General features: G+C 36.9%; 1 protein-coding gene across 1 annotated transcript; it reads right to left on the minus strand.

The window, feature by feature from the left end:
• Positions 1-14,878: 14,878 nt before the first annotated feature.
• LOC126718460 (ATP-citrate synthase alpha chain protein 1) lies at positions 14,879-19,372 on the minus strand. The gene is made up of 13 exons (XM_050420660.1): positions 19,210-19,372; positions 18,920-19,040; positions 18,080-18,256; positions 17,795-17,956; positions 17,569-17,649; positions 17,196-17,247; positions 16,981-17,095; positions 16,770-16,851; positions 16,214-16,309; positions 16,007-16,108; positions 15,522-15,638; positions 15,315-15,431; positions 14,879-15,176 (listed from the first exon to the last, which is right to left on the minus strand). The coding sequence occupies exons 2-13, from the start codon at positions 19,016-19,018 to the stop codon at positions 15,105-15,107; spliced, it is 1,272 nt and encodes a 423-aa protein (XP_050276617.1). The 5' UTR covers positions 19,019-19,040; positions 19,210-19,372; the 3' UTR covers positions 14,879-15,104.
• Positions 19,373-27,107: the final 7,735 nt, after the last annotated feature.

Below are 27,107 nucleotides of genomic sequence, written 5' to 3' on the forward strand. Positions count from 1 at the left end.
TGTTTGTTTATTAGGAGTAGGTTTTTATGTAAAAAAATCATTTTCTTTAAAAAGAAATTCTCAATGAGGTTCACATTATCAAATTCTGTTAAAATTTGTAAAAATGCCTCGTAAAACAAATCATAAATGAGATAAATGCCTAATAAAGCAAAACCAAAACCGAAAGGGAGGCAAGTATCATAAAATAAAGCACATGATAGCTCTAAGTTTTAAGGGTATATCGTGTAAATTACATTTGTAATTTTCCTTAAAAAAAAAAAAAAAAACCATTAAATTGGGATATTCAAGTTCTTATCATGTATAACGATTATTTCGGTTACCGTCAAGCATTAATAATTTAATACGGATAAAAATTGAGTGGCCTAATATTAAAGTATAGTCCAGTTTTTTTCCCACAAGCATTGTGTCATGTGGTCACAATATATAAAAACCAGGCCCACGTTTTTTTTTGTTTTTTTTTTTTTTGAGCATACGGAGGCCCACGTTTTATTTGATCAGGAATGAGGATAAGGAATACTAAAAAACATACCCATCAAGGATTCAGATAAGAGCAAATTTTGACCAGAAAAAACAAAGATAAGAACAAGATCCAATATTAATGTGTTTATCTAACTATTTGATACCTTGAACTTCGATGAAAACCCGTGGCTGTGAGCCAGTGACCCTATCCTGCTCATATCAATCTTAATCACTGGCCTCAAAGTCACAACAGCTCAATTGGCTAGATATGTTGCATATCAGGTTGACACACATTAACAATGCGATAATGATAAGGTTGAAAACATGAAAAATTCATCTTTACAAATTCTTGCGATGTTTGGCAAATTACGAAGTTAGTTTAGTTTTAATACAAAGTTATTTAATTTGTTTATAATCAATTTTTTTTAGTTAATATGTGCACAATATATGTATGGTGAGTATGTAATAAAAATTATATGATGATCATTACTCTTAAAACTAAAAAGTTAACGGATTAAAGACATACACAACTTACGTCCAAATCAAATTGAAAGAAAGTTCCTCAAACCTATTACATAACGATTCAAATAATTATCTATATATAATTTTAGTCACATGAAATATAACTAATGATTTTAGTCACTATCCAAATCAAAACGAAAGGTCCAAATGATGGGAAAGTATATCACATCCATGAGGACAGCCTATAGACTATAGAGATGTTAGTGTCAAAGTGATCGACATAAGGCTTTTTAGTTTAAATTCGGTTGGATGGGTGAATTAATTACAGAGATACATGTATATATAATGAAGTATTTATATAAAAATAAAATAAAACAAGAACCACATGACACAGGATATTTTAGCAAACAATGATAAGAAGGTTGTATGAATATTGTAATACCTTTAACATGGGATGGAATTAGTACTTATACCTTATGTTGGTATCGTTATAAAATTACAAGTACCATAGGGAAGAAGTGTGTGTTTGATAAAAATTATTTTGCCAATTTATTTTACTATTTAGCTTATTTTTGTTACTATTCATGGGTCTTACTGTACTTTTTAATACTATTCATGGGTCCTATAGTACTATCTTAACTAATTTTTACCTTTATTTACAGTATTTTCAGCAAAAAGTTTTTAGTTTCAACAAAATAAACGGATCTCAAACAAACTCGAAATACGAGTAAAAGTTGCAAATGGTAAAAAAATAACACTAATAATGGTGTGAGAAACATCAAATTTGACAACTTTAAGATTTAAAAAAATGGGTTAACACTGGATTGAAAGATAATAACACAATTAACAAATGTTCAAAAAGATTAAAAAATGAAATGCATGGCATAAGCTATTTTTCTTTCTTTTTTTGCTGAATTACTCGTCAAAATCTCAAGCATAAATTGAAGTTCTCATTTCAAGAGATGACACATTTCCTAACTCTTTTGTTACCTTCACTAGTTTAGGGTGTAATTTATAAGATGATGTTATCAATTGTTCAGAAAAAAGATGATGTTATTCTTGTAGTCATCTGAATTATAACATAATCTTTCTTGAGTAAATAAGAAAGTCCTTTTTATAGCTTTTTAAAAATAAGGTCAAATTATCCTATTGGGATGTATTGAGTATAAAGACCAATCAAAAGTAGAATTTGGTCCAATGGACACCTACAAAGTACAAATGCCTAGGACTGAAATTTGAAATCCAATGTATTATAAAATGGTCTTCAAGATGTCTCTCATTATTCTTTTAGGTTTGGTTTGGTTGGAGAGAAAATAAGGAGAAGAGAAGATAGGGGAAAAACAAAAAATGTGTTTGGATGGGGAGGGACTAGGGAGGTGGGAGTAAAATTGGAAAGGAACACCCTGACCTGAACGTGACGTCACCACTGGGAGGGAGGTGGGAGTAAAATTGGAAAGGTGCACAAGTTTTCTCCCTAGCCCACCATTTGAGGTGAAATGATTTTCTCCTCAATTTGAATAGAAAATAGGAGAGAATGAGTGGTCTTGCTGAGTAATTACTTATCCGTCATATCTCCTCTATCCAACATTACTTTCTTTTTCTTTTTTATTTTATTTTTCTCCCTATTTTACGTTCATTTTTTTTTTTTTCATTTCTTGTGTACTTAGCAATCATTTAAAATGTGGAAAAATTTTGTTCGGTGACTTCTGTCTGCCTAGGACCAAAATTATTGGTGCTGGTTGCACATTTTTCAAAAAATAATAATTTAAAAAAAAATCTAAGATACTTCAAGGTAGAAAATTGAAACTAAACCACATGTCATTCTTTGGATATTTTGATGTTAATTTTTTTCAGCTAGGTTAAAATTTAAGTGAAACTTAATTTTAAGTTTCATATTTTATTAATTTTTAGATAGTTAATTCCCTTATATTAAGAGAACCAATCTGTCTCCTTATGCATATTTATGTGATATATTTACAAATAAGTATAACTAAAAGCACATTAAAATTTTAACAAGTTTATATATAATATATATAATGTTTTTATATTTGAAAATATAAAATAGTTTCTAATAAAATAATTATAATTTTATTTGAAACAAATAAAAAAAAAATCGTTTAAATTGTTATCCATGAAATTTTCAATTTTAGTTTGTACAACCACTACTTGTATAATAATAATTGTAAGGGCAGATTTTAGTTCTTAAGCCCAAAAGATGAATGAGTTAAGGCCCAAAGAGTCCAATACAATAAATTTATAGAAAGTGGACTTAAAAGCTAGGTTTCAATGGATCCAAGAACATGTGCCATGGGTCAAAGACAGTAAGAAAGTAAAGAAGAACAAGTTTTATGTAAAGAAAACCTTCCTTGGTGAAATCCGAGGAAGAATGATCCTGCATATATATTTCTTTTGAACTTGGATACTTTTATAGTTCTTGTTGCTACAATGTGTTCTCCCTTTTTCCTCCTCCCCATCCCTGGAGGGTCTCCTACATTATATAACTCCTTTTAGATGATATTGCCCTTCCATTTGTTGATCATCCAGGCCGCTACTTGAGTGCTTGTCCCATTAGACACCTTCCCAAACCCCTTGTGAGTTGTGGCAGCCAATGCAACACTGTTCAGAGGTCTTCTCCACATAAATGCAACCAGGAGGTTTGGTGGGATGCATTAAATGTGGTGGTAGCCGCCAAACCCTCAGTCACGTCAGTGATAATCCCTTCTCCGAAGTTCTTTCTCTTCAATGCGACTTCCCCTAGTGACGCGTTATTGACGTGGCTTTACTATCTGAGGGTGTGACCTTCTCAGCATGATAATGGTCTTCCTCGGCCACGAGTATGACACATGGCACAATTACCTTACTGGAATTCCAGTACCCCACAATAATAATAATAATAATAATTGGATTGTACACTTTGATTTTTGTAGTGTACTGAATAGTTACATTAAAATTAAGAAAATTGGATGAGAAACATGACATAAAATTATATTCCAATTTGAGATATAATTATATTTTATTTCAGCTTTGATTTTATATAAATATATATATATATATATATATATATATATTATTGAATTTTTTATTGCAGTCTTACAAGTTGCCAACCTCGTGTACCGCAAAAAAGTGGATATAGGGTTCATTATTCTTATTCTTATTATTCTAAATACTACTACTCTTATTATTAGGGTTATGATTTAGTTTGAGGGTTAAGGATAGTAATATTCTGTTAGTAATGTTATTTTTAGGGTTATTCTAACTAATATTACCTCTACTATTATTATTTGGGTTATGAAAGAAGGCAAAAGAGTTAGTAATATTTTGTTGGCAAACATGTACTTTACATCTAAAACTTTGATAGATTGTCTTTTTAGTCTATTAAGTTAAAATTATCATTTTAGTCCATTAACTTTAATAAATTGTCATTTTAAACACTAAATTTAAAAAAATTTCATTTTAGTCTGCTAACTTTGCATAATCATCATTTTAGTTTGCTAAGTTAAATATGTTGTCATTTTAATCCATTAAATAAATTAATAAAATAATTTTTTATTATTAAAATTTAAAAATGTGAAACGTCTTCATTTTAAGGATCGTAACTAAAACGTTTAAACGACAACGAATGGAAGGATTAAAGTGAACATGTTATCAAAGTTAATGAACTAAAATGACAATCAATGACAGTTATAAGGAGTAAAATGCTTTCTTTTTCCTCCTTCTCAGATTGAGCACCTGTGATTCATTGAAATGCAAATTATTGTAGCTACAAAAAACAAAAAAAAAAAAAAAACAAAAAATGTTTTAGAATTATAGATTTCAGCAAAACAATTCAAAAAATTGAGTTGATGCATTGGAGAATGACCATGGGTCATGGGTGGGGCATAACTCTTCCCCATTTGATTGCACAACGATGCTAACGTACTACGGGCCTAAGTTGTTTGCAGTCGAAATAGTTGGGCTTCTATCTTGGCTATCTGTGCCTCAACCCAAAGCCCAATAAAATGGGTCGTTTATTAAGAACTTAGGCAAAGGGAGTAGGGTTGCTAGAATAAGTTGGGCTCAACTTTGGGCTTGGCAAAAATTTGATGAATATTAGGCCAAGCCTAGTCTTTCTTTTGTTAATCATATTTTCATGTAAATTATACTCCTCAAATAATTATTTCATTTCTTTGATGTTTAACATGTTTAAATTTTCTATGTATCCTTAACGTTTTGAACAATTATTATTCAAAGTAAGAGAAAAATTAAAAGTAATGATTATTCAGGCAAAAAAAGGGAAATTTAAAAATAAATCCTTTAAATCGAATATATAATGGGTTAGATTCATTAGAAAGCTGGGCCCAGACCTATATGGAGTGTGTCTCGAGATTGGAAATGGGTGACAAAACTAAATTCCTAATTCATAAGGCTGGACCAGTTAGGCCTAGGCCAGCACCATGAATATTGACTTATAATCTTGCCTTATTAGGCCTACAAACAATTCAACAGTAGAGTTTATTTTTCTTGGTTTCATCTCTGATTTGAAAAGATACTTGTTTTTATGCTATACTTTCGAGATATTGAACAGTGATAAAATCAAAATCTTGAGGGGCGGAGGGGAATAAGTGTGATGGTATCGTGGCTTCTAATTAGCTCATCTGATGAAGTCTTTGATGGTTGATTAAAAAATCTAGGATTCAATCTCCTGTTTACACCAAACCGATTGATGTCTTGGTTTGATGATAAATAGCACAATCATCATAAGCGTGGGGCTATAGGTTGAAATTCTATATTAAAAAAATATGTGGTTGTATCATTGCCGATACCATGGATTTTGTTATTTTTTTATTTTTTATAGGAAATACTAAATAATGACATTAAATCAGGAATGAGAGACTACAGCCATATCATGAGCACATGCATGCTCTAAAAAGCTAGGGCATTCCTCTAGCCAAACTACATAGTTCTCAACCTCTCTTTTGCATATTGAGCTAACAAGTGAGTAGGGACATTTCCCTGTCTTTTTACATGAGAGAAATAAAAGCTTCTAAAGCTTGAAGTTTGTTCCAACATTACTGCCAGCACATTATGAGTGGATGAGGGAGCCTCCCCTTCACCCTGGAGGGCCTTGCAAATGACCAATAAGTCTCCTTCAAACATGGCCTCCCTAATCCCCACATCCCATGCAAATAGTACACCTGCTTTCATTGCTTTTGCTTCGATCTCCGCTGCTCCCAGGGTGCATTTACTATTTTACTTAAGGCCGCTATTACCACCCCATTTTCATCCCAAATCACTACACCAATTCCCGTCTTTTTTCTATGCTTGAAGACCGCACCATTGACGTTCACCTTGTATTGTTCTCGGGCAGGAGGCCTCCATGTTATCACTGGCCTCGCCCCCTGGGCATCTTCCTGTCTGACTTCATTCGCAGCATGGTACTCTTCCATAAGGTGCAATGGGGTTTTCAATATTTCTCTTCCCAATTTGCCTTTACCTCCCATTCTTCTCTCGTTGCGATCTTTCCATATGCCCCAACAAATTGAAATGACTTTCTCTATTAGACCGGGTTGAGACCCTTCCCATTTTTGCAGGTTTTGCATAACGTCCAGGAAAGTCCAAGACGGAGCAATGGTGAAGGGTAGAGCAAGCTTACTGGACTCCTATACCCCACAGGCATGTTTACAGAACCACAACAAGTGGCACGTGGTTTCCTTAAGTTGTCCACATAAAACACACTCATCGTTGGCAAAGATTTTTCTTCGTTTAAGGTTATCCTTTGTGGCTAGGATATTTCGGCCTGCTTTCCATGCGAAGTGTCTTAGCTTGTGAAGGAGTTTCAATTGCCAAATACCTTTCCCGACCTGTTTGCTATTCGAGTCGTTTGAGCAATCTCCCCTGTTCTGCTCTATCCTTTCCTCATAGGCTATCACATATGCTGACTTAATCGAGAATTTCCCAGAATTACAAGCAGCCCAAATCAGCTTATCTCTTCTGCTCGTCAAGCTTAACGGGATGCCCAAAATGGCCTGATGCATCCTCGGCATTGAAGCATTGATTGACCATATCCACATCCCATTCAAAAGTTCCTCTATTTATGAGGTCCTTAACCAGAGTGACCTGTGGGCTCTGTTTTTTTGGAGATACCACCATGTAAGTGCTCGGTCTTGGCACCCATTTATCATACCATACTCTAATGTTTTCGCCATCCCCCACCTGCCATCGAATGCCTTTTCGTACCACCCCTTGTGCTACCATTAAGCTCCTCCACGCATAGGAGGGGGTCCTTCCCATATCAACTTCCATAAAGCTGCCATGAGGGAAATACTTAGCTCTAAAGACTCGACAAAATAGGGATGAGGTGTTTGTTTGTAATCTCTATCCCTGTTTCGCTAAGAGAGCTAGATTGAAAAGCTTCAAATCACGAAAGCCCAAACCCCCTCTATCTTTTGGCATGCACAGTTTGTCCCAGCTTAACCATGCTAATTTCTTCTCAGTGTTTGCTTGTCCTCACCAGAATTGTCTGATCATCCTCTGGAAGTCATCACAAAGTTTGTTTGGCAAAAGGAAGCAGCTTATAGTGTATGAAGGCACCGCTTGTGTAACTGCCTTAATCAGAATTTCTTTGCCAGCACTAGTCAATAGTTTTTCCTTCCAGCCCGACACCTTATTCACCACTCTTTGTTTCAGGTGAGCAAAGGTATTGGATTTTGACCTCCTTACCAAAGAGGGTAAACCGAGGTATGACTCGTGGGGTTCAATCACTTGGGCACCAAACAAGGTTTTCACATCATCTCTTATCCCTTCATCCGTGTTAAGGCTGAAGAAAAGGGTTGTCTTGTTCCGATTCGGCTGTTGGCCTGAGGAGGTTTCGTATACCTGCAATAGTCTCTAAATTTTGGCTGCCTCCTCCTTTGTCGCCCGTCCAAAGACTAGGCTGTCATCGGCAAAAAAGATGTGCGAAACTTTGGGCCCCTTGACCGAGGAAGCCACCCCTCTAAGCTTCTTCCTTTGGACGGCTTGGTGTAATAGTGCCAAAAGTCCTTCTGCACAAATGAGGAAGAGATATGGCGATAATGGGTCGCCCTACCTCAGTCCTCAGGATGGATGTATCTTACTGTATGGTTGTCCATCGATTCTCACTGCGTATGTCATCGGGGTCGCAGATCTCATCACTATAGATATCCAGTTGTCATGAAAACCTAGCTTCTTCTATTTGTCGTAGGCAATCCCACTCCACTCGGTCATAGGCTTTTCTCCCCACATTTACCTTTCTTTTTTCCGCTTATGTGAGTCATCATCTCATGGGCCACAAGAACATTATCTGTGATTAGCCTTTCTGCTACAAACGTGCTCTGATTCTCACAGACAATTTCCATTCTATTTGCCACCACCTTTGAGGCTAGCTTATAGGCCACGTTGCACAATCTAATTGGCCTGTAGTCAGTGACACATTCCGGATTCTTTGTTTTGGGGATTAGTGCAATGTGGGTATCATGAAAGTGCGGGGGAGCAGTGCCATGGTTTAGAAAATATAAAGCAGTAGTAATAACAATAGACTTAATCGTAGGCCAAAAATGTTGGTAAAAAAGTAGGGGCATACCATCAGGGCTAGGTGCTTTTAAGGGATGCATCTATCGGAGGGCCTTCTCCACCTCATGGGCATTAAAATTTATGAGCAAAGAGGTATTCGTCCTATCAGTGACTTTTGTGTGGATGCCTCCAGTAGCTCCCCCTCCACCGTTGGCCGCGAAGATGTAAAAAGTTCGTAATACTCAATAAAGATTCTGCCAATTTGTTCCTCATCCTCCTACCAAGTGTTATCACCATCCTGCACCTTATGTATTGAGTTCCTTTGAAACTAGTTAGTGGCTTTTGTATGGAAGAAGGTGGTATTTTTGTCACCTACTTTCAACGAATTGTTTCGAGATTGTTGGTGCCACATTTCCTCCTCCACATTTAGCCACCGATTCAGCTCCATTTTCATGGTGTATATGTCCTCTAAGACTGACTCACTACCCCTCCAATTCCCCAGCATTTGAAGCTTTTTTTGCAACTCAGTGATCTGTTTGCCTACATGGCCAAAGGAGTGTTTGTTCCACTCGATCAGTGACGTGCAGCATTCCTCCAGGCAATGAAGGAGTGGCCAGTTTGTTCCCATGTTTCTTCCTCTTTCCCGTGCATCATTGACCACCTCTGAACACCGTTCATCCCTTAGCCACATTGACTTGAAGCGAAATAACTTTGCCCTCTTTCTCCTCTTTCTAGTGGGGTTTGCACTCTTAAGAAATAGCATGCTATGATCGGACATTGAGTTTGCCACATGATAGAGCTTGGTTGTAGGAAACAATGCTGCCTAGTTGGTCGACACAAATGCTCTGTCCAAGCGTTTGCGGACCCACCCTCTCGCTCCTAGTCTTCAACTCCAAGTGAAGTTCAACCCATTGTAGCCCATATCTCGCAGTCCACAACTATCAATGGTATCTCGAAACACTTTAATTTGTCCCTCAAGTCTTACATTGCCCCCTTCTTTTTCGTTTGCATGAAGAAGCTCATTGAAATCCCTAATGATCACCCACAGTAGCTCACATTTACTACTGAGATTCCTTATCAGTGCCCAAGACTCCTTCCGTTTGCTCATCTTCGAGTTGCCATAAAAACCAGTAAATCTCCACCTCTTCTTTCTGTCTTCCTTATTAACTATCATGTTAATATGTTGTGGAGAATAAGTCAAAGGATCCACCTTTCGTGTACTCCTCCAAAGTAGAGCTAAACCTCCCCCACGATTTTGACTTGGCACCACCAGGCCATGTTGTTTCTCAATCTTTCTCTTAACTCCTTCCATCTCCATTGCCTTAAATTTAGTCTCCATTAGAAAGACTAAAGCGGGATCTTCCTCCTTAACTATTTTTTGGAGTGTTTTAATTGTTAGGAGGTTCCTAAGCCCCCTACAGTTCCAACTTAAGGCACTCATTGTTCCCGGCAAGGCTGCTCCGCAGCCACTGCCAATCCAAGATGTTGTTTTAAAATCCATCCAAATTCTTTCACTTCTCCCTTCTCTTTTACTCTTTTCCCATTTCCATTCTCCTCCTATATCTCCTTCAAAGGAGTACGACATCTCCTCTTGGTCCCTGTCACTGCGCCATCCACATCCATAGCCATATCCCGAACTATCATGGCTTCCATTACAAAGTTTGAAGGCGTTTCAGCAATGTTTTCTTTTCCTTTCGTTGACGTCCTTATTCTTGTTTTTTTGGGCTTCCACTATGTAGCTTTTTTGTGTTGATGCCATTTATTGGTGTTGGGCTGTTTGAAACAAATTTAAACCCATCCTCGGGCTAGGCCCATTCAGTAGTTATGTCCATAACCAGAGACATATTGGGCCCGTTTGCATCATTGAGGCCCACAAGGACTTGCTACACTAGGTAGGGGCTTACGCCATCATCAGTCACGCCTAAGGGAGCATGCGTGTGTTTATAGGATTGACTTTTGCTACTTTCCTTCACTTCCTTCCCAGACCCCTCACCTGTCATTATTCAGGAAACTTCACCATGAATTCCTGTGTCAATCTTTGCTAGTTGTTTTTCAAAATCTCTTGTTAGCGCAGAAATCGACTTCACAAGTACAGCAAGGTTCTCCATCAACCTCGTATCGTCCACATCGTTCCTTACGAGGTTGGTGAGTTTTGATTTGCCTACCCGCAGCTCACTAGTCACCTATCGCATCTGCGTAGGCTCCGTTAGGATGCTCGCCACCCCATCATTTGTCTTGTCAAACGCCCCTTCTTCCCCACGGCTGCTGTGGCTCGTCGCCACTATTAGTTAAGGCCTCTGGTTTCGTTCCGGTGAAGCCCCAGCCACGCTCCAAACTGCTTCTCCTCCGGTCTTAGCGTCTCCCTACTCCATATCCACTGTAGGCATTCTTTCTCATCGTGGTCCACCATCCCACACCAGTAGTAGAATATAGGAAGTCGCTCATATTTAAAGTCTACCCACAACAGATTCTCTCTTCCCAACCGTATTTTCCAGTCTTGGCATAGTGGTTCTGTGATGTTTACTGAAACTTGGACGTGTAAGTAACCTCCCATACCGAAACCCTTGTCATCTACGTCCACCTTTTCCACTACCCCCAGAATTTCCCCAATGCTCATCCTTATTTCCTTAGTTTGGCTCATCATGGGCAGTCCATGAATTTGGACCTAGAAGGATACCCTCTCAAGACATGCTCTTTGAGCAGATTCCCTGGCTTGCAACTTGTGGAGAATGAGAAGATACTTATCGTACAACCACGGGCCTAGTTACAGCACTCTATCCAGATTGTCCGTCGTCTGGAAAAGGAATAAAGCTCTATTCTCCCCCAGATCACTTACCTCAAAATTTTCCTTGGTTTTCCTTGCTATCTTCAACACCCTAGCCACCAACTCCAAGTTAACCAGCCTTTTCGTGTAGAATTTTCCAACTAGGATCAGTCTACCCTCCCCTGTTGGGGAAAGTACCTCAACTTCAGCCTCTTCCTTCGTCGACAATCGTAACCCAGCACACCTGTTCTTGATCTCGTCCATGTCCTCTTAGGATTTTTCTACCTTGACGGAGAACAGGTTTGCACAAGGCAGCCTTTTTTCACCTCCAGGTTTCAATGGATGGTAAAGTTGATAAAATACTTACTTATGTTAATGTATTTGTATATGTCTTTGTCTTTCAAATTAAATCACACAAGTTTCTAAAATCACCCTCATGGTGAGACTAATGATTGTTTAAATAAAGTATATGGAAAGTTATGAAATTTATTTATTTACTTTTCAAAAAGGACTAATGACCGTAAATGGTAAAACCCTAAAGCCATTGTTCCAAAATCAACCTCAATTTGTTAGTCATTCTCACCAAGTCTCGCCATGCCATTGCCGGTCTCACCATTTTGCCGTCGTTTTCAAAAGGACGCCAAGAGGAGAAGTAAGCCCCCCCACCCCCCCCCCCCCCCCCCCCCCGCGGACCCCGAAGATTTTTTATTTAGAGATCCAATTGCTTTATTTATTCCTTTGATTTTTTTTTCATTTGTCTTAAATTAAATGAATATTAAAAGATTGTTTTGAAATTGATTTTTACAGTTGAAAATCCACACTACAAAACAAATCTCACAATTTTACTATGTCGTCATATCATTATTGTTTCAAAACTCTAGCTTAAATGACACATTCTCCTTGTACAAACAAGGTGAATGTTAAGATCATATTTATTGAAACATATGTTATCATCATTTATTGAAACATATGTTAGTACATTACCATAAGAATTTTTGTTAAAATAATAACATTTCTAAGTTTTTTAGATTTTTATCCCTCTAAATTATATGAGCAAATAAGAATAAATTTTCTTAACCTAACTAAATGAACAACTAGCAAAAGAATCAACAAGACTTAGGATATTATCTATCAAAATACGGATGGACCAATTTGTATCTCTTAAACTGGAGATGAGTGCTTCTATACAAATTTTAGAGTCCCCTTCTAGGATAACATAATTCCAATGCTTAGAGACAACTAACTGGGCTGCCAAAGAATTGTTGAAGCTTCGGCTATAAGGTGGGAGCTAAGCAAACTTATCTTGGGCCAAGCCTTGATTACCTCACTTTGTGATTTCAAGCAACAGCTGTAAGGTCAACCTTAGAAGTTGACAAAGCTACGTCAACATTGATTTTAATCCACTGAATATGAGGAGGCTACTAGTTTGCTTAGGGACACTGAGGTTCATGATATTCTATTTGTGAAATATTTTTTACTGTTTTCCTCTAATTGCCTCATTAAAAATTTGCTTACCCTAATATCCTTGATTGTAATAACCCCGTAGACCTTTGCCCAAATTTCGTGATCTTGTCGAAACTTTGCCCAAAATCTAACAATATCTTTGTCCAAAATCCTATCTTTGCTCATCGCCATCCAAGATTTTGCCTAGATTTGTGTAGATCTCATGATCTTTGACCAAATATGGCTGGAAATCTCGTGAATTTTGGAGAGATCTAATGGATATCTCACAATCTTCGGCCATAATTGGGTGGCTTCGACATTATTGAGGTAGAGATAAGGAAGTTAATATTGTACCAGTACAAAACATATCGGTGACATATTTCGCATCAACAATAAAATTGGTATTACTCTTCTAAAATATACCTAGTAAACAAATAGAGTTATACTGGAGATTTTTTGGGTGATAACTGATTAGGTTCCATTTATAACTCTTATTGGGAAGGAACTAAAGAATTTAGCCATATAAAATTAAAATTAATGGTTGTTAGAGGCAATTTTTTTGGACAAGAGCCCATCTTTGCCCATCTCTCATTATATTTTTGCCTAGGAGAAAATGCAATGGTAATGTAAAAATTTCAAATTTACTTTTTATTTTCTCATTTAATTTAGAGGGACAGAACTCTAAAAAAAACTTATGAAATGTTATTATTTATAAAAAATAAATAAAATAAATAAATAAAAAAGACTTATTGTAACATATGTTTCAATAAATGTTGGTAACACATGTTTCAATAAATATTGGCAACATATGTTTTAATGACTTTTTTTACCTGAGTGATAAATGTGTTTCTCATTATCTCTATGGTAAACAAATAGAAAATTTTTTGGGCAAATTTATGACTTCGAATTGAAAAATTGTTGTCAACTTAATCGGTTAGATATGGCACTACAAAAAAGATTGCTATTTATGATAAAACTTTTCAAACACTTGGCTGACTACATTAACTAATAAAATAAGAATAGTATTATCTTTTCTAAAAATAATTAAATTCAAAACAACCAATTATTGTATCTAATGAGATTTTTTTTTGGCATTTAGCTTGATTTTTCTAACAATTTTGTTAGATGACAGGTTTTGCAATCATATTTGTAAAATAACATCTCGAGTCTATAATACTCGAGATCAATGAAGGAACTCAAGTCTTTAAGACTAGAGTTCCTTAAAAGAAAACCAAGAGAAAAACTCGAGCTTACCACCGATCATTTTTCTTTTCTCCAAATCTGATCCTTCTTCTTCTCTCTAGATCAAGCCCATATTGGGCCTTGAAGGCTGAAGCTACTTCCCTCTAGATTTGCAAACCTGATCCTTTGGTGGTTGTCTCTTTCTTCTCTGTAGGGGGTTCTCTCTTTCTTCTTCTTCTTTGCAAGCTCTACCGTGTGGGTTGTTGTTTCTATGGAACTCAAGTCTCTAAGACTCGAGATGTTACTAAACAAATTTTATTTTATTTTATTTATTTATTTATTTATTTTTTTCTGTTAATGAAATTGTTAGTGAAATCAAGCTAAATGCCAAAAAAAAAAAAAAAATTGTATATAATGTATCTAAGTTTTACCTAAACACATGCACGCGCGCGCACACATATATATGAGAAATGCTATGTTTACAACATTTTCACAACACTATCATAATAAATCGTAGGTGGTAGGTTGTTATTTGCTATTATAGGAGGACAGAAAAGTAATTTAAGTTGTGAATTCAAATTAGAACCAATAACAACTTACCACCTATAATTTATTATGAAAATGTTATGAACGTAACATTTTATATATATATATATATATATATATATATATATATATGTATATAGTCAGACCAATGTAGACTATATAATGTGTCTCTCGGGACTGGAAATGGGTGACAAAACTAAATTTCTAATTTGTAAGGCTGGACAGTTGGGCCTAGGCCAACACCATAAATGTTTACTCATAATCTTGCCCCCATTGGACCTATGAACAATTCAATAGGAGAGCTTATTTTTATTGGTTTTAAAAAATAAGTTGGCCAAACCAAAAAAAAAAAAAAAAAAAAGCAAATATTTAAAAAGTTATGACTAGCAGGCATAAATTAGGCTCTGGTTTCATCTCCGATCTAAAAAGATTGTTGTTCTTATGCTATGATAACCTTGAAGGGCAGAGAGGAATAAGTGTGATGGTGTCGTTCCCAATACATATGTAACCAAGTGAGAAAAATGTAACGGTATAAGCTCATTATTATTGTAACACAATAACATCAGGCAGATTACATCCAGAGCTTCGGACACCATTATTATTGGTCCATTAACAAATAGAATTACACTTTGCTGATGTTTCTGGTACCAAGAAAGTCGAACTAAGATTTAATAGACACCTGAAACTTGGCTTGAAAATGAAAATAGAAGTACAACAAAGACAAATGTTCAGCAGTTGATTATGCAGCTGCAGTGATACACTCGATTGCCTGTTTGCATATTCCGGTCATTGTTGCTTCAGGCCCATAAACCTATAAGAGAAATTGAAAATAAGACACTTCGGAGATGCTCATTTTAATGCTAATGTCAATATTAAGGTGTTCTGTATCAGATTTGTTGCAGTTTCACATATCAGCAAAAAGGTCTGGAGTGTTTCACTATATTAATACCTCAATTGGGATGCCAATTTCCTCTCCAAGTCCACGCATTTTTGCCAGGCCTTTCTGGTAGTTAGGACCTCCTCTCCTCACATAAATGTGCACCCTTGCTGCTTTAAGTTTTGATTCCTGATTTATTAACATTTTGTAATCAGTTATGCTTACAATAAGCAAAGGAACACTATGAAATTAAGTTAAGTTTATTCAGGTTACGCTCACCTTCTCCTTCAGGGCACGAATTATACCATTAAATGTAGCAGCAACATCAGTAAAGTTAGCTATTCCTCCTCCAATTACAAGGGCTCTCTTACGGCCATCAGGATCAGCAGTAACACACTGTACAGGAGCAATGGATTATTTTAAGAGCTAGCAGGGAAGATATAATGAGTAATTCTTAAATACTCCAAGAGTTCAAAGAATAATGCTCCCTCCTCTCACATTCATGGTAGAGTCTACTCTTTAAATTCATGGTAGAGTCCACTATGAATGTGAGAGGAAGGAGCATCATTTCTCTATGCTCCAGAAGTACATAAGAATTTTCCAAATATAATAAAATTCTGATGGTGAGCATAATTAGAACATGGTCCTCATGCTATCTTTAGTAGAAATTAAGGACAACACAAGCTGGACAAGCACAAAACTAGTGTTTATTTGTTCATGCAACATTATAACACAACACTATAGTGTGTACGGTATGTCCTTACATCAAGTACAACTCTGGCATATTGCAACACTTCATCTTCATTGGGAGCTCCACTATATTCTGCATAGTTTCCAAGCTCAGAAGCGTAGCCAAGATCCCCAACCTGATTAAGAAATAATGATCAGAACACATGAAATTTATGCTAAGGTGAACAAAAGTTAAACTTAACAATAGTTGCACTACTGTTAAAAACAAAAGAGAACCACACCGTATCTGCATAGATAACACTTGCACCTCCTCCAGCTACCATGGTCCAAATTCGACCCTTAGGGTTCAAAACTGTGAATTTCAAAGAAGCACTTGTCTGCAAGCAGGTGGAAAAAAAAAAAAAGAAGAAGAAGATTAATTAATAGACTTAATAAGATTCTCATAAAGGAAGCTAGCAATGTGATTCACTAAGATTTCATTAAAATTAAACAATATGAATATATCATAAAGAGAATACAAGAATCTTAATTTATAGTGAAGATTCAAAAGCCAGAGATGACTTGAAATGCCTTGATAAGAACTTAGGGGATTTCTGAATGCTGATATATAAATATTCTTACAAACATTCTTTTAAACCAAAAGTTGTAGCAATAGCCATATACATAATTTTAACAATAGATGGCAATCACAAAATTCATCAAGAAATAGAGAGACAAAAGGATGTTCGCTTGTGAGGAATAAAAGAAAATTTAATATTGCTCAAAATTTTCCAGGACAATATGATTTTGCAAGTGGAAACAGATTTCAGATTCAGGGTGTTAAGGCATCAATTTTACCTTTTCATCTAGTCCATGAATAAAGCTCTCTGAAGGACTCATAACTCTTCCAAATGGCATTGGAAATTCAATACTGCCCCACCTGCAAGATAAAATCACGTAAGATGAGATCAAAGTTGAAGCCATGCAGTAAAAGTATTAATTACAAAATTTGTTTGGTTCAAAATAAAGAGAGAGAATGGTAAAAATGAACAAAGAAAACAGGACATACTTCTTAAAGTTCTTGAAAGCAGCAGTATCATCCAACTCTCCTCTCATATCCAAAGGATAAGGCTTTCCATCAACCAAAGCAAAAGGATTCATCTCTAGGAAAGTGAAGTCCAGGTCTGGCACATAAAGATTAAATGTTAACATAAGATCTGATCTGTTAATAAAATTGTCTTCAGATATGTAATTGAATTGATTTGGCAAATATCTATAACATACCTTGAAATAGTGTAAAAACTGTTTTGATAAACTCCTCAATCTCTACTTTGATCTGAATGAACAAAATTTTTTTGTCAAGATTTCAAATTCAAGCTAATACTAGGGCCCACAAACAGTAAGTGTGAGATTTCACATAGCATGAGCATTGAATTTATAACAATTTTTTATGCCTATGCATTAAGCTGAATCATTCACTGAATAAATTTTATTTTCCTCCACACCCCCCCCCCCCAATCTCCTATAAACTATGTATTGAAGTCAAGGAAGGGAAGAATAATGCAAGAAGGATGATTTATCAATTCCAGTGAAGCTGATATATCACCAAGAAGAAGAAAACAAAAGGGTCGAAGATTATCAATAAAGGAAAAATTACCTCCAAAGGAAGCGTCGCAACAAGTGGAGCACATAATTCTGATGTAAGAGACACTCCTGTTGGGATAAATACAGTCTTAACCTGCAAAAAGTACATATTCCTTTGGTAAATTACGGAGCTCTGAGGTGAAATAATTTACAAAGGCAAAGAGACAGTACAATTTGGAAGTACAAAGTTCTTAGGAATAATGACTTAAAAAAAGTAATGATTTCATATCAAAGAGTACCTTATCCCAGTTCTCTTCAATTTCAATTCCTCCACATTCTGAAAAGCTTATGCTATTCCCAATTCGGTCTGAGACGATATTAAGATAGAACTCTTCGTTGTGTGGGATGAAAGGTTCTACAATGAATGTCGTAATAGGTCCTTTACATCCACCCATCTCAACCTATAAACCAACACCAATAAAATTCACGCAAAAAAAGATGCTCAAATCAATGAACTACAGTATAAAGCAACAAAATCATACAGTGTAAGAGTGAAGGAAAAAAAAGAAAAAAAAGTTAGGTACCTCTTTGCCAAGACGCTCCTTCACGAATGTAACAACTTGAGCCAAATCGAGATTCAAGGCAACTAAACCGCTCTTCCCACGCTTCCCAAACAACATATCAGGTTTCACAACCAACTTCATCGATGAAAGCCAAGGTTCGTTTTGGGCTAACTCATTGAAATCTGTTGATTCCGTGACCTGATGCAAGCAAAAAGTACACACCAAAAAAAAAAAAAAAAAACAACATTAAATTCCAATATCTATCCTAATCATAAAGCTAAAATTAATGAAGAGAAAAGAAAATAAGCTTTTTCTTAATTTCAAAAAACATATCATGGAAGATCAAATCTCAGAAAATATCCCAATTCAAATCTACAGTTATATAATATTGTTAGCTTAAATGATTAAATTCATCATTTCTCAATGGCTTAAGCTTTTAGAACAATCAGTAATTTATTATTATATATGCTAAAAAGCAAGGACATGGATACGTATTCGAGTTCAGCTGCAACACAACGACACAAACAAACAATTTCTGAAAAAGCATAATATAAAATGATTGGTACAACACTCTAAATAAAGTATCTATGCTTTTTTGGGTATCTTAGCAGGAGGTCAGATTTCTTAAAGTATCTATGCTTTAAGAGATAAAATCGATGTAGATCTATTTTATAACGAAGTCGCTGATTAACACTAATATATCATTCCTAATCTCTAAGATTTCAGAACTTTCGCAACATTTTTTTCAAAAATATTTGAATTAGTATTCGGTATTTAAACATATAATCATCAAATTTTAAGCTAAAAAATTGATAATTTTTTTCAAAAATCCAGAAATTACGAATTTTTGGCACAACTTACTTGGGCTGATTTAATGGGTAGTTCACGGCCAGAGAGCCTCTTGAAGTGCTCTTTCAACAATCTCTTGGAATCGTACTCTCTGATCTTCTTGCGTGCCATTTCCTTCCGATTTCTCTCTAACCTGTGAAAAATTAAATCTCAGCCGCCAGTTTATATCCAAAAAAAAAAAATCCAATGCCCCAGATCTAGATCATGATTCACGCAGATCCGGCAAAAAAAAAAAATCAAATTTATTCGGAACACAAAAATAGGGGAAATGAAAAAAAAAAAAAAAGAGAGAGAAGAATTACCGTTGAAAGAGAAGCAGGAGGAAGCTCACTAATACGAAGTTTGTGATAAATTTAGAAACAAAGAACTTTGAAATCTTTGAGTCTATGGCTTGGTCTATTTATAACTGCCAACTTGCCAACTGAATTTTTTTTTTCTTTTTTTTTTTTTAAATACTAATTATAGAATTGAGTTTGGTTGGGTTCAGACTTTGGTGTAGCGGGAACTGAGTAGTACACACATGTGGCACCTACCGCCTTGGACCAACACTTCAACAATATATATTTTTTTTTTAATTAAAAAAATTATGGGGTTTGATTTGGTGCGTCGCGGGGACAGATTGAATTATGAGGTGGCGGTGGGCATCAACGTGAGTTGGAAATACTTCTTAATTTTGAGGTTGTGGAGTGGTCGCTATGGTCTAATAGTGGGAACCTAAGAACCAGACATTTGTTGGTATTTTGGTCAATTAAAGACAATTGGGTGGATATTTGGAATCGTAATACTTTCCACATTCTTGGAGTTTTCTTTAACTAAAATGTACGATTCTGTTTTGGTAGTTAGTTCCATCCGGGCATGTGGTTCGAGTTCAAGCGTTTGGCAAGATCAAGCAACAATGAATGAAGTTTATTTATCTACCAAAAAGAGCTTGGTGGGTTTGGAATGAGTTGTCCATCCTGATAGGACAAAAACGAATTAATTCCTTATGATAAATTAATTGATTAATTAGCTAAATTTATTAATTAATCAAATTAACATGCAAATGTGTAATAGTACAAATAAATCACCAATAAACTAAGTATGTAACAGAAAATAAATTGACACGGTGATTTGTTTACGAATGGGGAAAACCAACACAGCAAAAACTCCACCGGATGATTTTAATGTCACCACTCTCGAGAATCCACTATTATCAAAACAAGCGGTTACAAGTAAAGGAATCCCAGTACTTTAAACCAACCTACAGTTAAGCCTTTACTCCAATACCCAATTGGACTTGTTCTGTAGTGACAATCTCTCCTAGTAATGCATAGCTCCTAGTACGTGACTAACCAATTGCGTGAATCTTAGTACACAATTTCAATCACCAACTAGAGAAGGTTGTTGGCTGCAAAATTCTTCAATTCATCACATGATGAAGATCAAGAAGCTCCTTGGTTACAAAACCCTACGGTACACAAACACAGCATCTTCTTCACAAGAAAGATGAACTAAAGCAAATTCTGTCTCTGGTCACAATTTGCTTGAACAAACTTTGCTCAACACTTGTGCAACTTGTGTTACCCTTGACGGATCTTAAAATAATCCTTTTATATGTCTAGGGTTGTGAGAAAATAAAGTCCAAACATACAGTCACGGATTGAATGAAAAATAGTCATGAAAAACTGAACTTCATAAACCTCGACAAATACCTATCTATCGAGCTGTTGTTGAGCCACGGGCTGGAATAGCTTTACAGGTCTCGATAGATGCTAGCTGTCGGGCTAGCTGTCGAACTTTAATGACAGACACTTTTCAGCTTAAATCTTGGATAAACTTACATGGCTTTAATACTTGATCTTTAAACAAGGTTTTTTAAAGTATTAAACACATCCTAGATCTACCCAAATATAAGTAAAGTGCATTTTGTCAAAGGATTAGCCAATTACATAAAATAGTGACATATGTTCCTAACAAGTGAATCATATATGTCCTAACACATCCAAGAACCGGACTTGACTAGACTGTCAAACTTGAGGTGAACTAACTCGACACCGAACTAATTTGATCGATCGATCGATTGATTGACCGCAAGTCTCCAACTCTGAAACCCAATATTAGATTAGGTGTCAATTCTAGTCTTCTGCAACCTTACTCTAACCAATCCTATTGAAACCACCTAAGCCGATTCAACGTCGACATTTTCCTTATGTCTATGATGTCGTTTTTCAAATTTGGCAAGATCTCCATCACATCTAGGGAGATTACAGCCAAATATAGGGAGATAACGCTTAGGTTTGGTAAGTCTACACAAGACTTTGAAAAGTAGCCATCACTCACAGTCTTAACCAATCTAACCACCAGAAAAATCAACCCTTGGTAATCAATGACCTATATTCCTTGCAATTGGCTATGGGTCTCATGATCTCAAATCTAGCATTCTTAAGCCAAGTGGTGATTTAACAAATTAATACAAAACTTGACCCCGGCTGATCGTGAACTACTCTATTAAAAAGACACCAAGGGGGATTTTTGTAAAAAAAAAAAAAAGTATTGTGAGGGGACGAGGATCCAAGAATACAAATAAAGTGATTAAGGACAACATCAAGAAAACGGACCTCAGGAAACATTAGCAGAATGTCCTTGGAAAAATACTAGCGACCTTGTGCAAAGGTAGAAAGACTACAGCGGACGAGTACTCCGTGGATGCCAACTTACCCTTAGCAAGCCGAGAACCAAAGCTAAAGGAAGTTGGGTGTGAATAGAGGGTGAAAAGGGTTACTTGGCGCTAAGCAAAGAAGAAAGGAAAGAGGAAGGATAAAAGCAACCATCCCCTCCGCATTAAATGCACTACAACCACTTAGCTGGCCTTATTAATGAGGAAAAGACTTATGAACAGTATCCACATAGCTTATACCTCAATGTAAAAATCTTCTGGCTAGGCCCTGATGGGACAAGTATCAGGAAAATCTGATCCTAGCCCTCTAAATGTAGGGTTCAAATGTATCTTGGCTGATTATATAAAGCTAAGAAGCCCCTAGATCGGAGGAAGGTTTTTTTTTTTTGGGAGACAGAGAAATTACTTGTAGCCCCTATCTCTGACTAAACTCGAGGACATCAATATTACCATTCCAAGACTGTTCTTAATTAAATATACTTTGTCCTTGTTGGGAATCAATTCTACTTAAGTTATCCCTCCTGTTAAAGGTATTTAGGGTTGATTGAGCTTCCCACCTCTTAAAAATTAATTGTGGGAGCAAAAGTAGCAAGATAAAATTTGTCAACTTCTCTATTTACTTTTTTCCTACCACAAGTATATATTAGTAATTACTAATTACTATTTGAAACTTTTGGTTAAAAAAAAAAATCAAATCTAACCCTTTCCAGAATTGAAATTTAAAATTTAAAATAGTCATATAGCCCAAACTTTTAGCTGGTCGTCCCTTCCAAGAAATCCCTTTTCCTCACAAAACAAAAATAAATTCTTTAATAAAAAAAAATGTGATTAATATGACACTTTCGTTATTTACATTTTTGGGACCCAAAATTGAAATTTATGATAGGGACTTGGGTGTTGTTTTACTCTAGTCACTGTTTGCTATTTTATTTTATTTTATTTTATTTTTAGTGCCATTAGCAAGATGACTTTACAATTCAACATCATTCTGGATTAGATATTTTCTATGTTACAATAAATTCTCAATTACAAAAAATAAATTATCACTCTAATGAACATTTATTGGAGTTACTCATTCGTAACTCAGTTATAGATCCCTGGTAGTCAATGACCTAAATTCCTTGCCATTGGCGATGGGTTTCATGATCTCAACCCTAACATTCTGGGGCCAGGTGGCGAGTTAACAACTTAACACCAAACTTGACCCTGACCGACTCGTGAACAACCCTATTAGAAAGACACCAAGTTTTGTATATATAAAAAAAAAAAAAAAAAAAAGTATATACTAGTAATTACTAATTACTATTTGAAACTTTTGGTTAAAGAAAAACTTCATATCTAACCCCTTCCAAAGTTGAAATTTAAAATTTAAAATAGTCATATAGCCCAAACTTTTAGCTAGTGGTCCCTTCCAGTAAATCCCTTTTCCTCACAAAACAAAAATAAATTCTTAAAAAAAAAAAATGTGTTTGGTATGACACTTTGGTTATTTACATCTTTGAGACCCAAAATTAAAATTTATTATATGGACTTGCATGTTGTTTTACTCTTGTAACCATTTGGTGTTTTATTTTTTATTTTATTTTTTTGGTGCCATTAGCAAGATGACTTTACAATTCAACATATTATGGATTAGATATTTTCTATGTTACAATAAATTATCAATTACAAAAAAAATAAATTATCACTTTAATGAACATTTATTGGAGTTACTCATTATTAACTCAATTATAGATCCTTGAGACCCAAGAGTCTTTTATGAAGGGAAGTTTTGGGTGTTAAATTACACATCCAACCTGTCTACATGTGTGTTTATATATATTATCACGTGATTATGTGCTATTGGATAAAGGGTTTACAACTTTTCCTCCTACCTTCAACCTACCATATTCTCACATAGACCTCAATTTTTTCTTCACATAGTCTATCACATCACAGTTATGACAAAGTTGTTCTAAAAAGTAAAAATAGGTGTGGTCCTAGATTTTCTCTCTTTTTTTAGTTTTTATTTTTATCAAACTCTAAATTTACTAAGCAAACCCCCCATCAAGGTTAATTTACAAATTGAGAGAATGTTAGTCTCCATTTTGTACATCCCAACAGATCCCAAAGAAAAGCTTGATACAAAAAAAAAAGGAGGGCAACCATGATAAACTATTTTTCCGACCGGTATGTTGTCCACACTTGTTTGTCAAAAATATCTGCACAACAAAGAACTTCACAGTAGATGTGCTTAGGCCACATATTCATATGTAACAAATATAGCAGAGTAACGTCAATACATCTTTTATTTGGCTAAGTAATTATGGAGAAAGAGAATAGCAAATGAAACCCTTATAAGTAATCACTTCTTTTATTGTGGCACAAAATTTGTGTCCATAGACTTTCTCAAATATAAGCACCAAGCTCATCCAATTCTCTTACAAGATAGTTTAGATAGTTAAAAAACAAATATAAAACTCCCTTCCCTTCTTAAGGATGCGGAACAAAGCCCAAACCTGTTATGACCCATGGGCATAAGGAGATAGAAGATGGACACGTGGAATTGGAAGCAGCCGCTGAGTCAGACAGTGGCTAAGTTATTGGACTTGTGATGTTGCCTTACGGAGTAGTTATTATTGTGTTAGGATAATTGTTATCAGGATAGGATAATTGTTATTTAAATTTGATTAAGTTGTTATTAGGATGAGGTCTATCTTGTGATAGAACCATAAGACTAGGAGTTATCTTGATTAATTGTATTTAAGCGTTAAGATGAATAAACAAAGCAGGCATAATTTAACCCAAATACTCCTTCTTCCTTTAATTCTAGGAGGTTAGTCACCTCTAATACGACTAAAACCATTCTATCAACTGCAGATCACTGCAATTGGTATCAGAGCCATGACCACCATTCCACCAAACACACGTTTAACCACTAATGATGACCGCTTGGCTGCCTTGGAGATTAGCACCCATTCCCTCAAACAGCAAACCGATTCTCACAGGGAAGAGTTTGCCGGCATGAAGGGAGCTATGGAGGCTCTCACTGATGCCGTGGCCAAGATGAGTCGAGCTATGGAGAGCAGGGGAATTCGGGTAGATGAGAACCATAGCGATGATAACCGAGACCATGGTTCCATCAACCGGAACCGTGAAACTAGAGAAGGAAGCCGAGGAATTCACCAAGGCGGACTGCAGACCAGATTTGCACGTCTGGACTTTCCTCGTTTCGATGGGGACAACCCAACGGGTTGGATCTACAAAGTAGAGCAATTTTTTCATTACCAAAGAACCGATGACAATGAAAAGGTGTTGCTGGCTTCTTTTCACTTGCAGGACGATGCCTTAGAATGGTATCAATGGTATGAACAATCCCAACCAAACGTGACATGGGAAGAGTTCACTCAGGCCTTATGCATTCGTTTTGGCCCTTCGGACTACGAAGATTTCGACGAGGCCCTCGCGAAACTACAGCAAACGGGCACCGTGCGAGAATACCAAACGCAGTTTGAGCGTTTAGCAGCACGAGTACGCCAATGGCCACAACGTGCGTTGGTCGGAAGCTATGTTGGCGGACTGAAAGAAGAGATACGCGCCGAGGTAAAACTCTTTCGGCCCACCACTCTGCTTCACGCAGCAAGCTTGGCTCGGTTGCTAGAAGAAAAACTCTCCAAAATACGACGACCATTGTTTACGACATCCAAACCTTCGCTGCTACAAAACCCACCATACAAACCTTCACTCCTACCTACCCCCACACCCATCAAGACCTCCACAACCATTAATCCCAGCAACAGACCTTCCACCAATCCAACATTCCGCAAATTGTCCTGGACTGAGATGCAAGCGCGACGGGAAAAAGGCTTATGCTACAACTGCGACGAGAGGTTCGGACCAGGACACCGATGCAAGAAGTAGCAATTATTCATCTTAGAATTAATGGAGGAGACGGAAGAAAATTCAGGGGCGGTTGAGCTTGATCCTGAAGGTGAGCCACCACAAGCGGTACCGGAAATATCGCTCCATGCATTGTCTGGTGTGTCCACGCCCCGAACCATGCGAGTTACTGGCTTAGTCCGTGGAAGGCAGTTGCACATTCTTATCGACAGCGGCAGCACGCATAACTTCGTTAGCCTGAAGTTTGCCAAGCGCTTGGGCTGTCCGACAACTCCAACGCCAGCCTTCCAAGTGATGGTAGCCAACGGTGAAAGGCTACGATGCGATGAATTCTATTTGGCAGTGCCAATGGAAATACAAGGCTACAAATTCAGGACCAACATGTATCCTATTGATTTACAAGGCTCAGATGTGGTTTTGGGTATACAATGGCTACAGAACCTTGGCCGTGTGCTGCATGATTGGAGTAAGCTTTCCATGGAATTTTCGGTCGACGGCCATACGTTTGTGATACATGGGGACAAGACGGGAAAGGTAATTCCAGAATCCGCCCACTCCATTGCCCGGCTCGCATCGAATGGTATGAGATTCTGCATTATGGCCATGTCAGGAGAAACCACCAACGCGCTCGCATCAAAGGCAAAGTCAGACCAATGCAGCAAACTCGACGCACTGTTGAAGCAGTACTAGCAGGTGTTTGATACACCAAAAACGTTGCCACCTCTCCGTACCCATGATCACCGTATTCCCTTAGAACCAGGGAGCGGGCCTGTGAGTGTTCACCCTTACCGGTACCCCCACATCCAAAAGAACGAAATCGAGCGGGCTGTCAAGGAGATGCTCGCCACTGGGATTATACGTCCGAGTTTCAGTCCTTTTTCATCACCGGTACTCTTGGTTAAAAAAAAAGACGGTTCTTGGTGCTTTTGCGTGGACTATCGAGCACTCAATCGCGTCACTGTCAAGGACCGATACCCAATCCCAGCCATTGATGAGTTGCTTGACGAACTCCATGGTGCGACATTCTTCACTAAGCTGGATCTTAAGTCCGGATATCATCAAATCCGAGTGCAAACTGATGACATCCATAAGACCGCTTTTCGCACCCATGATGACCACTATGAATTCTTGGTCATGCCGTTTGGACTCACCAATGCTCCGGCGACATTCCAATCCTTGATGAACGATATTTTCTGAGCACTCTTGCGAAGGTACGTTCTTGTTTTTTTTTATGACATATTGGTTTATAGCAAAACTTGGGATGAGCATTTACTTCATTTAGACACGGTGCTGCACACCTTGATGGACAATCAGTTATATGTAAACCATTCTAAGTGTTTAATTGCTCGGAAGGAGGTGGAGTACCTCGGCCATGTCATTAGTGTTACAGGTGTGGCTGCTGATTCGGCAAAAATTCGGAGCATGGAAACCTGGCCGACTCCAACAACTACCACCGCTCTTCGCGGATTCTTGGGGTTAACCGGTTACTACCGGAAATTCATCAAAAATTACGGCACCATCGCAGCACCACTCACCCAGTTATTAAGGAAAGATGGGTTCCGCTGGTCCGAAACAGCCGAGAAAGCGTTCCTCACGCTCAAGCGAGCAATGATCCAAGCACCTGTTCTTGCATTGCCGGACTTCGCCAAACAGTTTGTGGTTGAG

Source organism: Quercus robur, chromosome 3, assembly GCF_932294415.1.
Source record: "Quercus robur chromosome 3, dhQueRobu3.1, whole genome shotgun sequence".
NCBI lineage: Eukaryota > Viridiplantae > Streptophyta > Magnoliopsida > Fagales > Fagaceae > Quercus > Quercus robur.

What these genes read in the sequence shown, in the direction of transcription:
- LOC126718460 (XM_050420660.1), bottom strand. Translation starts at nt 19,018, where the DNA reads ATGGCACGCAAGAAGATCAGAGAGTACGATTCCAAGAGATTGTTGAAA. An exon ending in ATGCCAGAGTTGTACTTGAT is followed by an intron (nt 15,639 to 16,006) that starts GTAAGGACATAC and finishes GCTCCTGTACAG; the next exon opens with TGTGTTACTGCTGATCCTGA. An exon ending in TTCGTGCCCTGAAGGAGAAG is followed by an intron (nt 15,432 to 15,521) that starts GTGAGCGTAACC and finishes TTAATAAATCAG; the next exon opens with GAATCAAAACTTAAAGCAGC.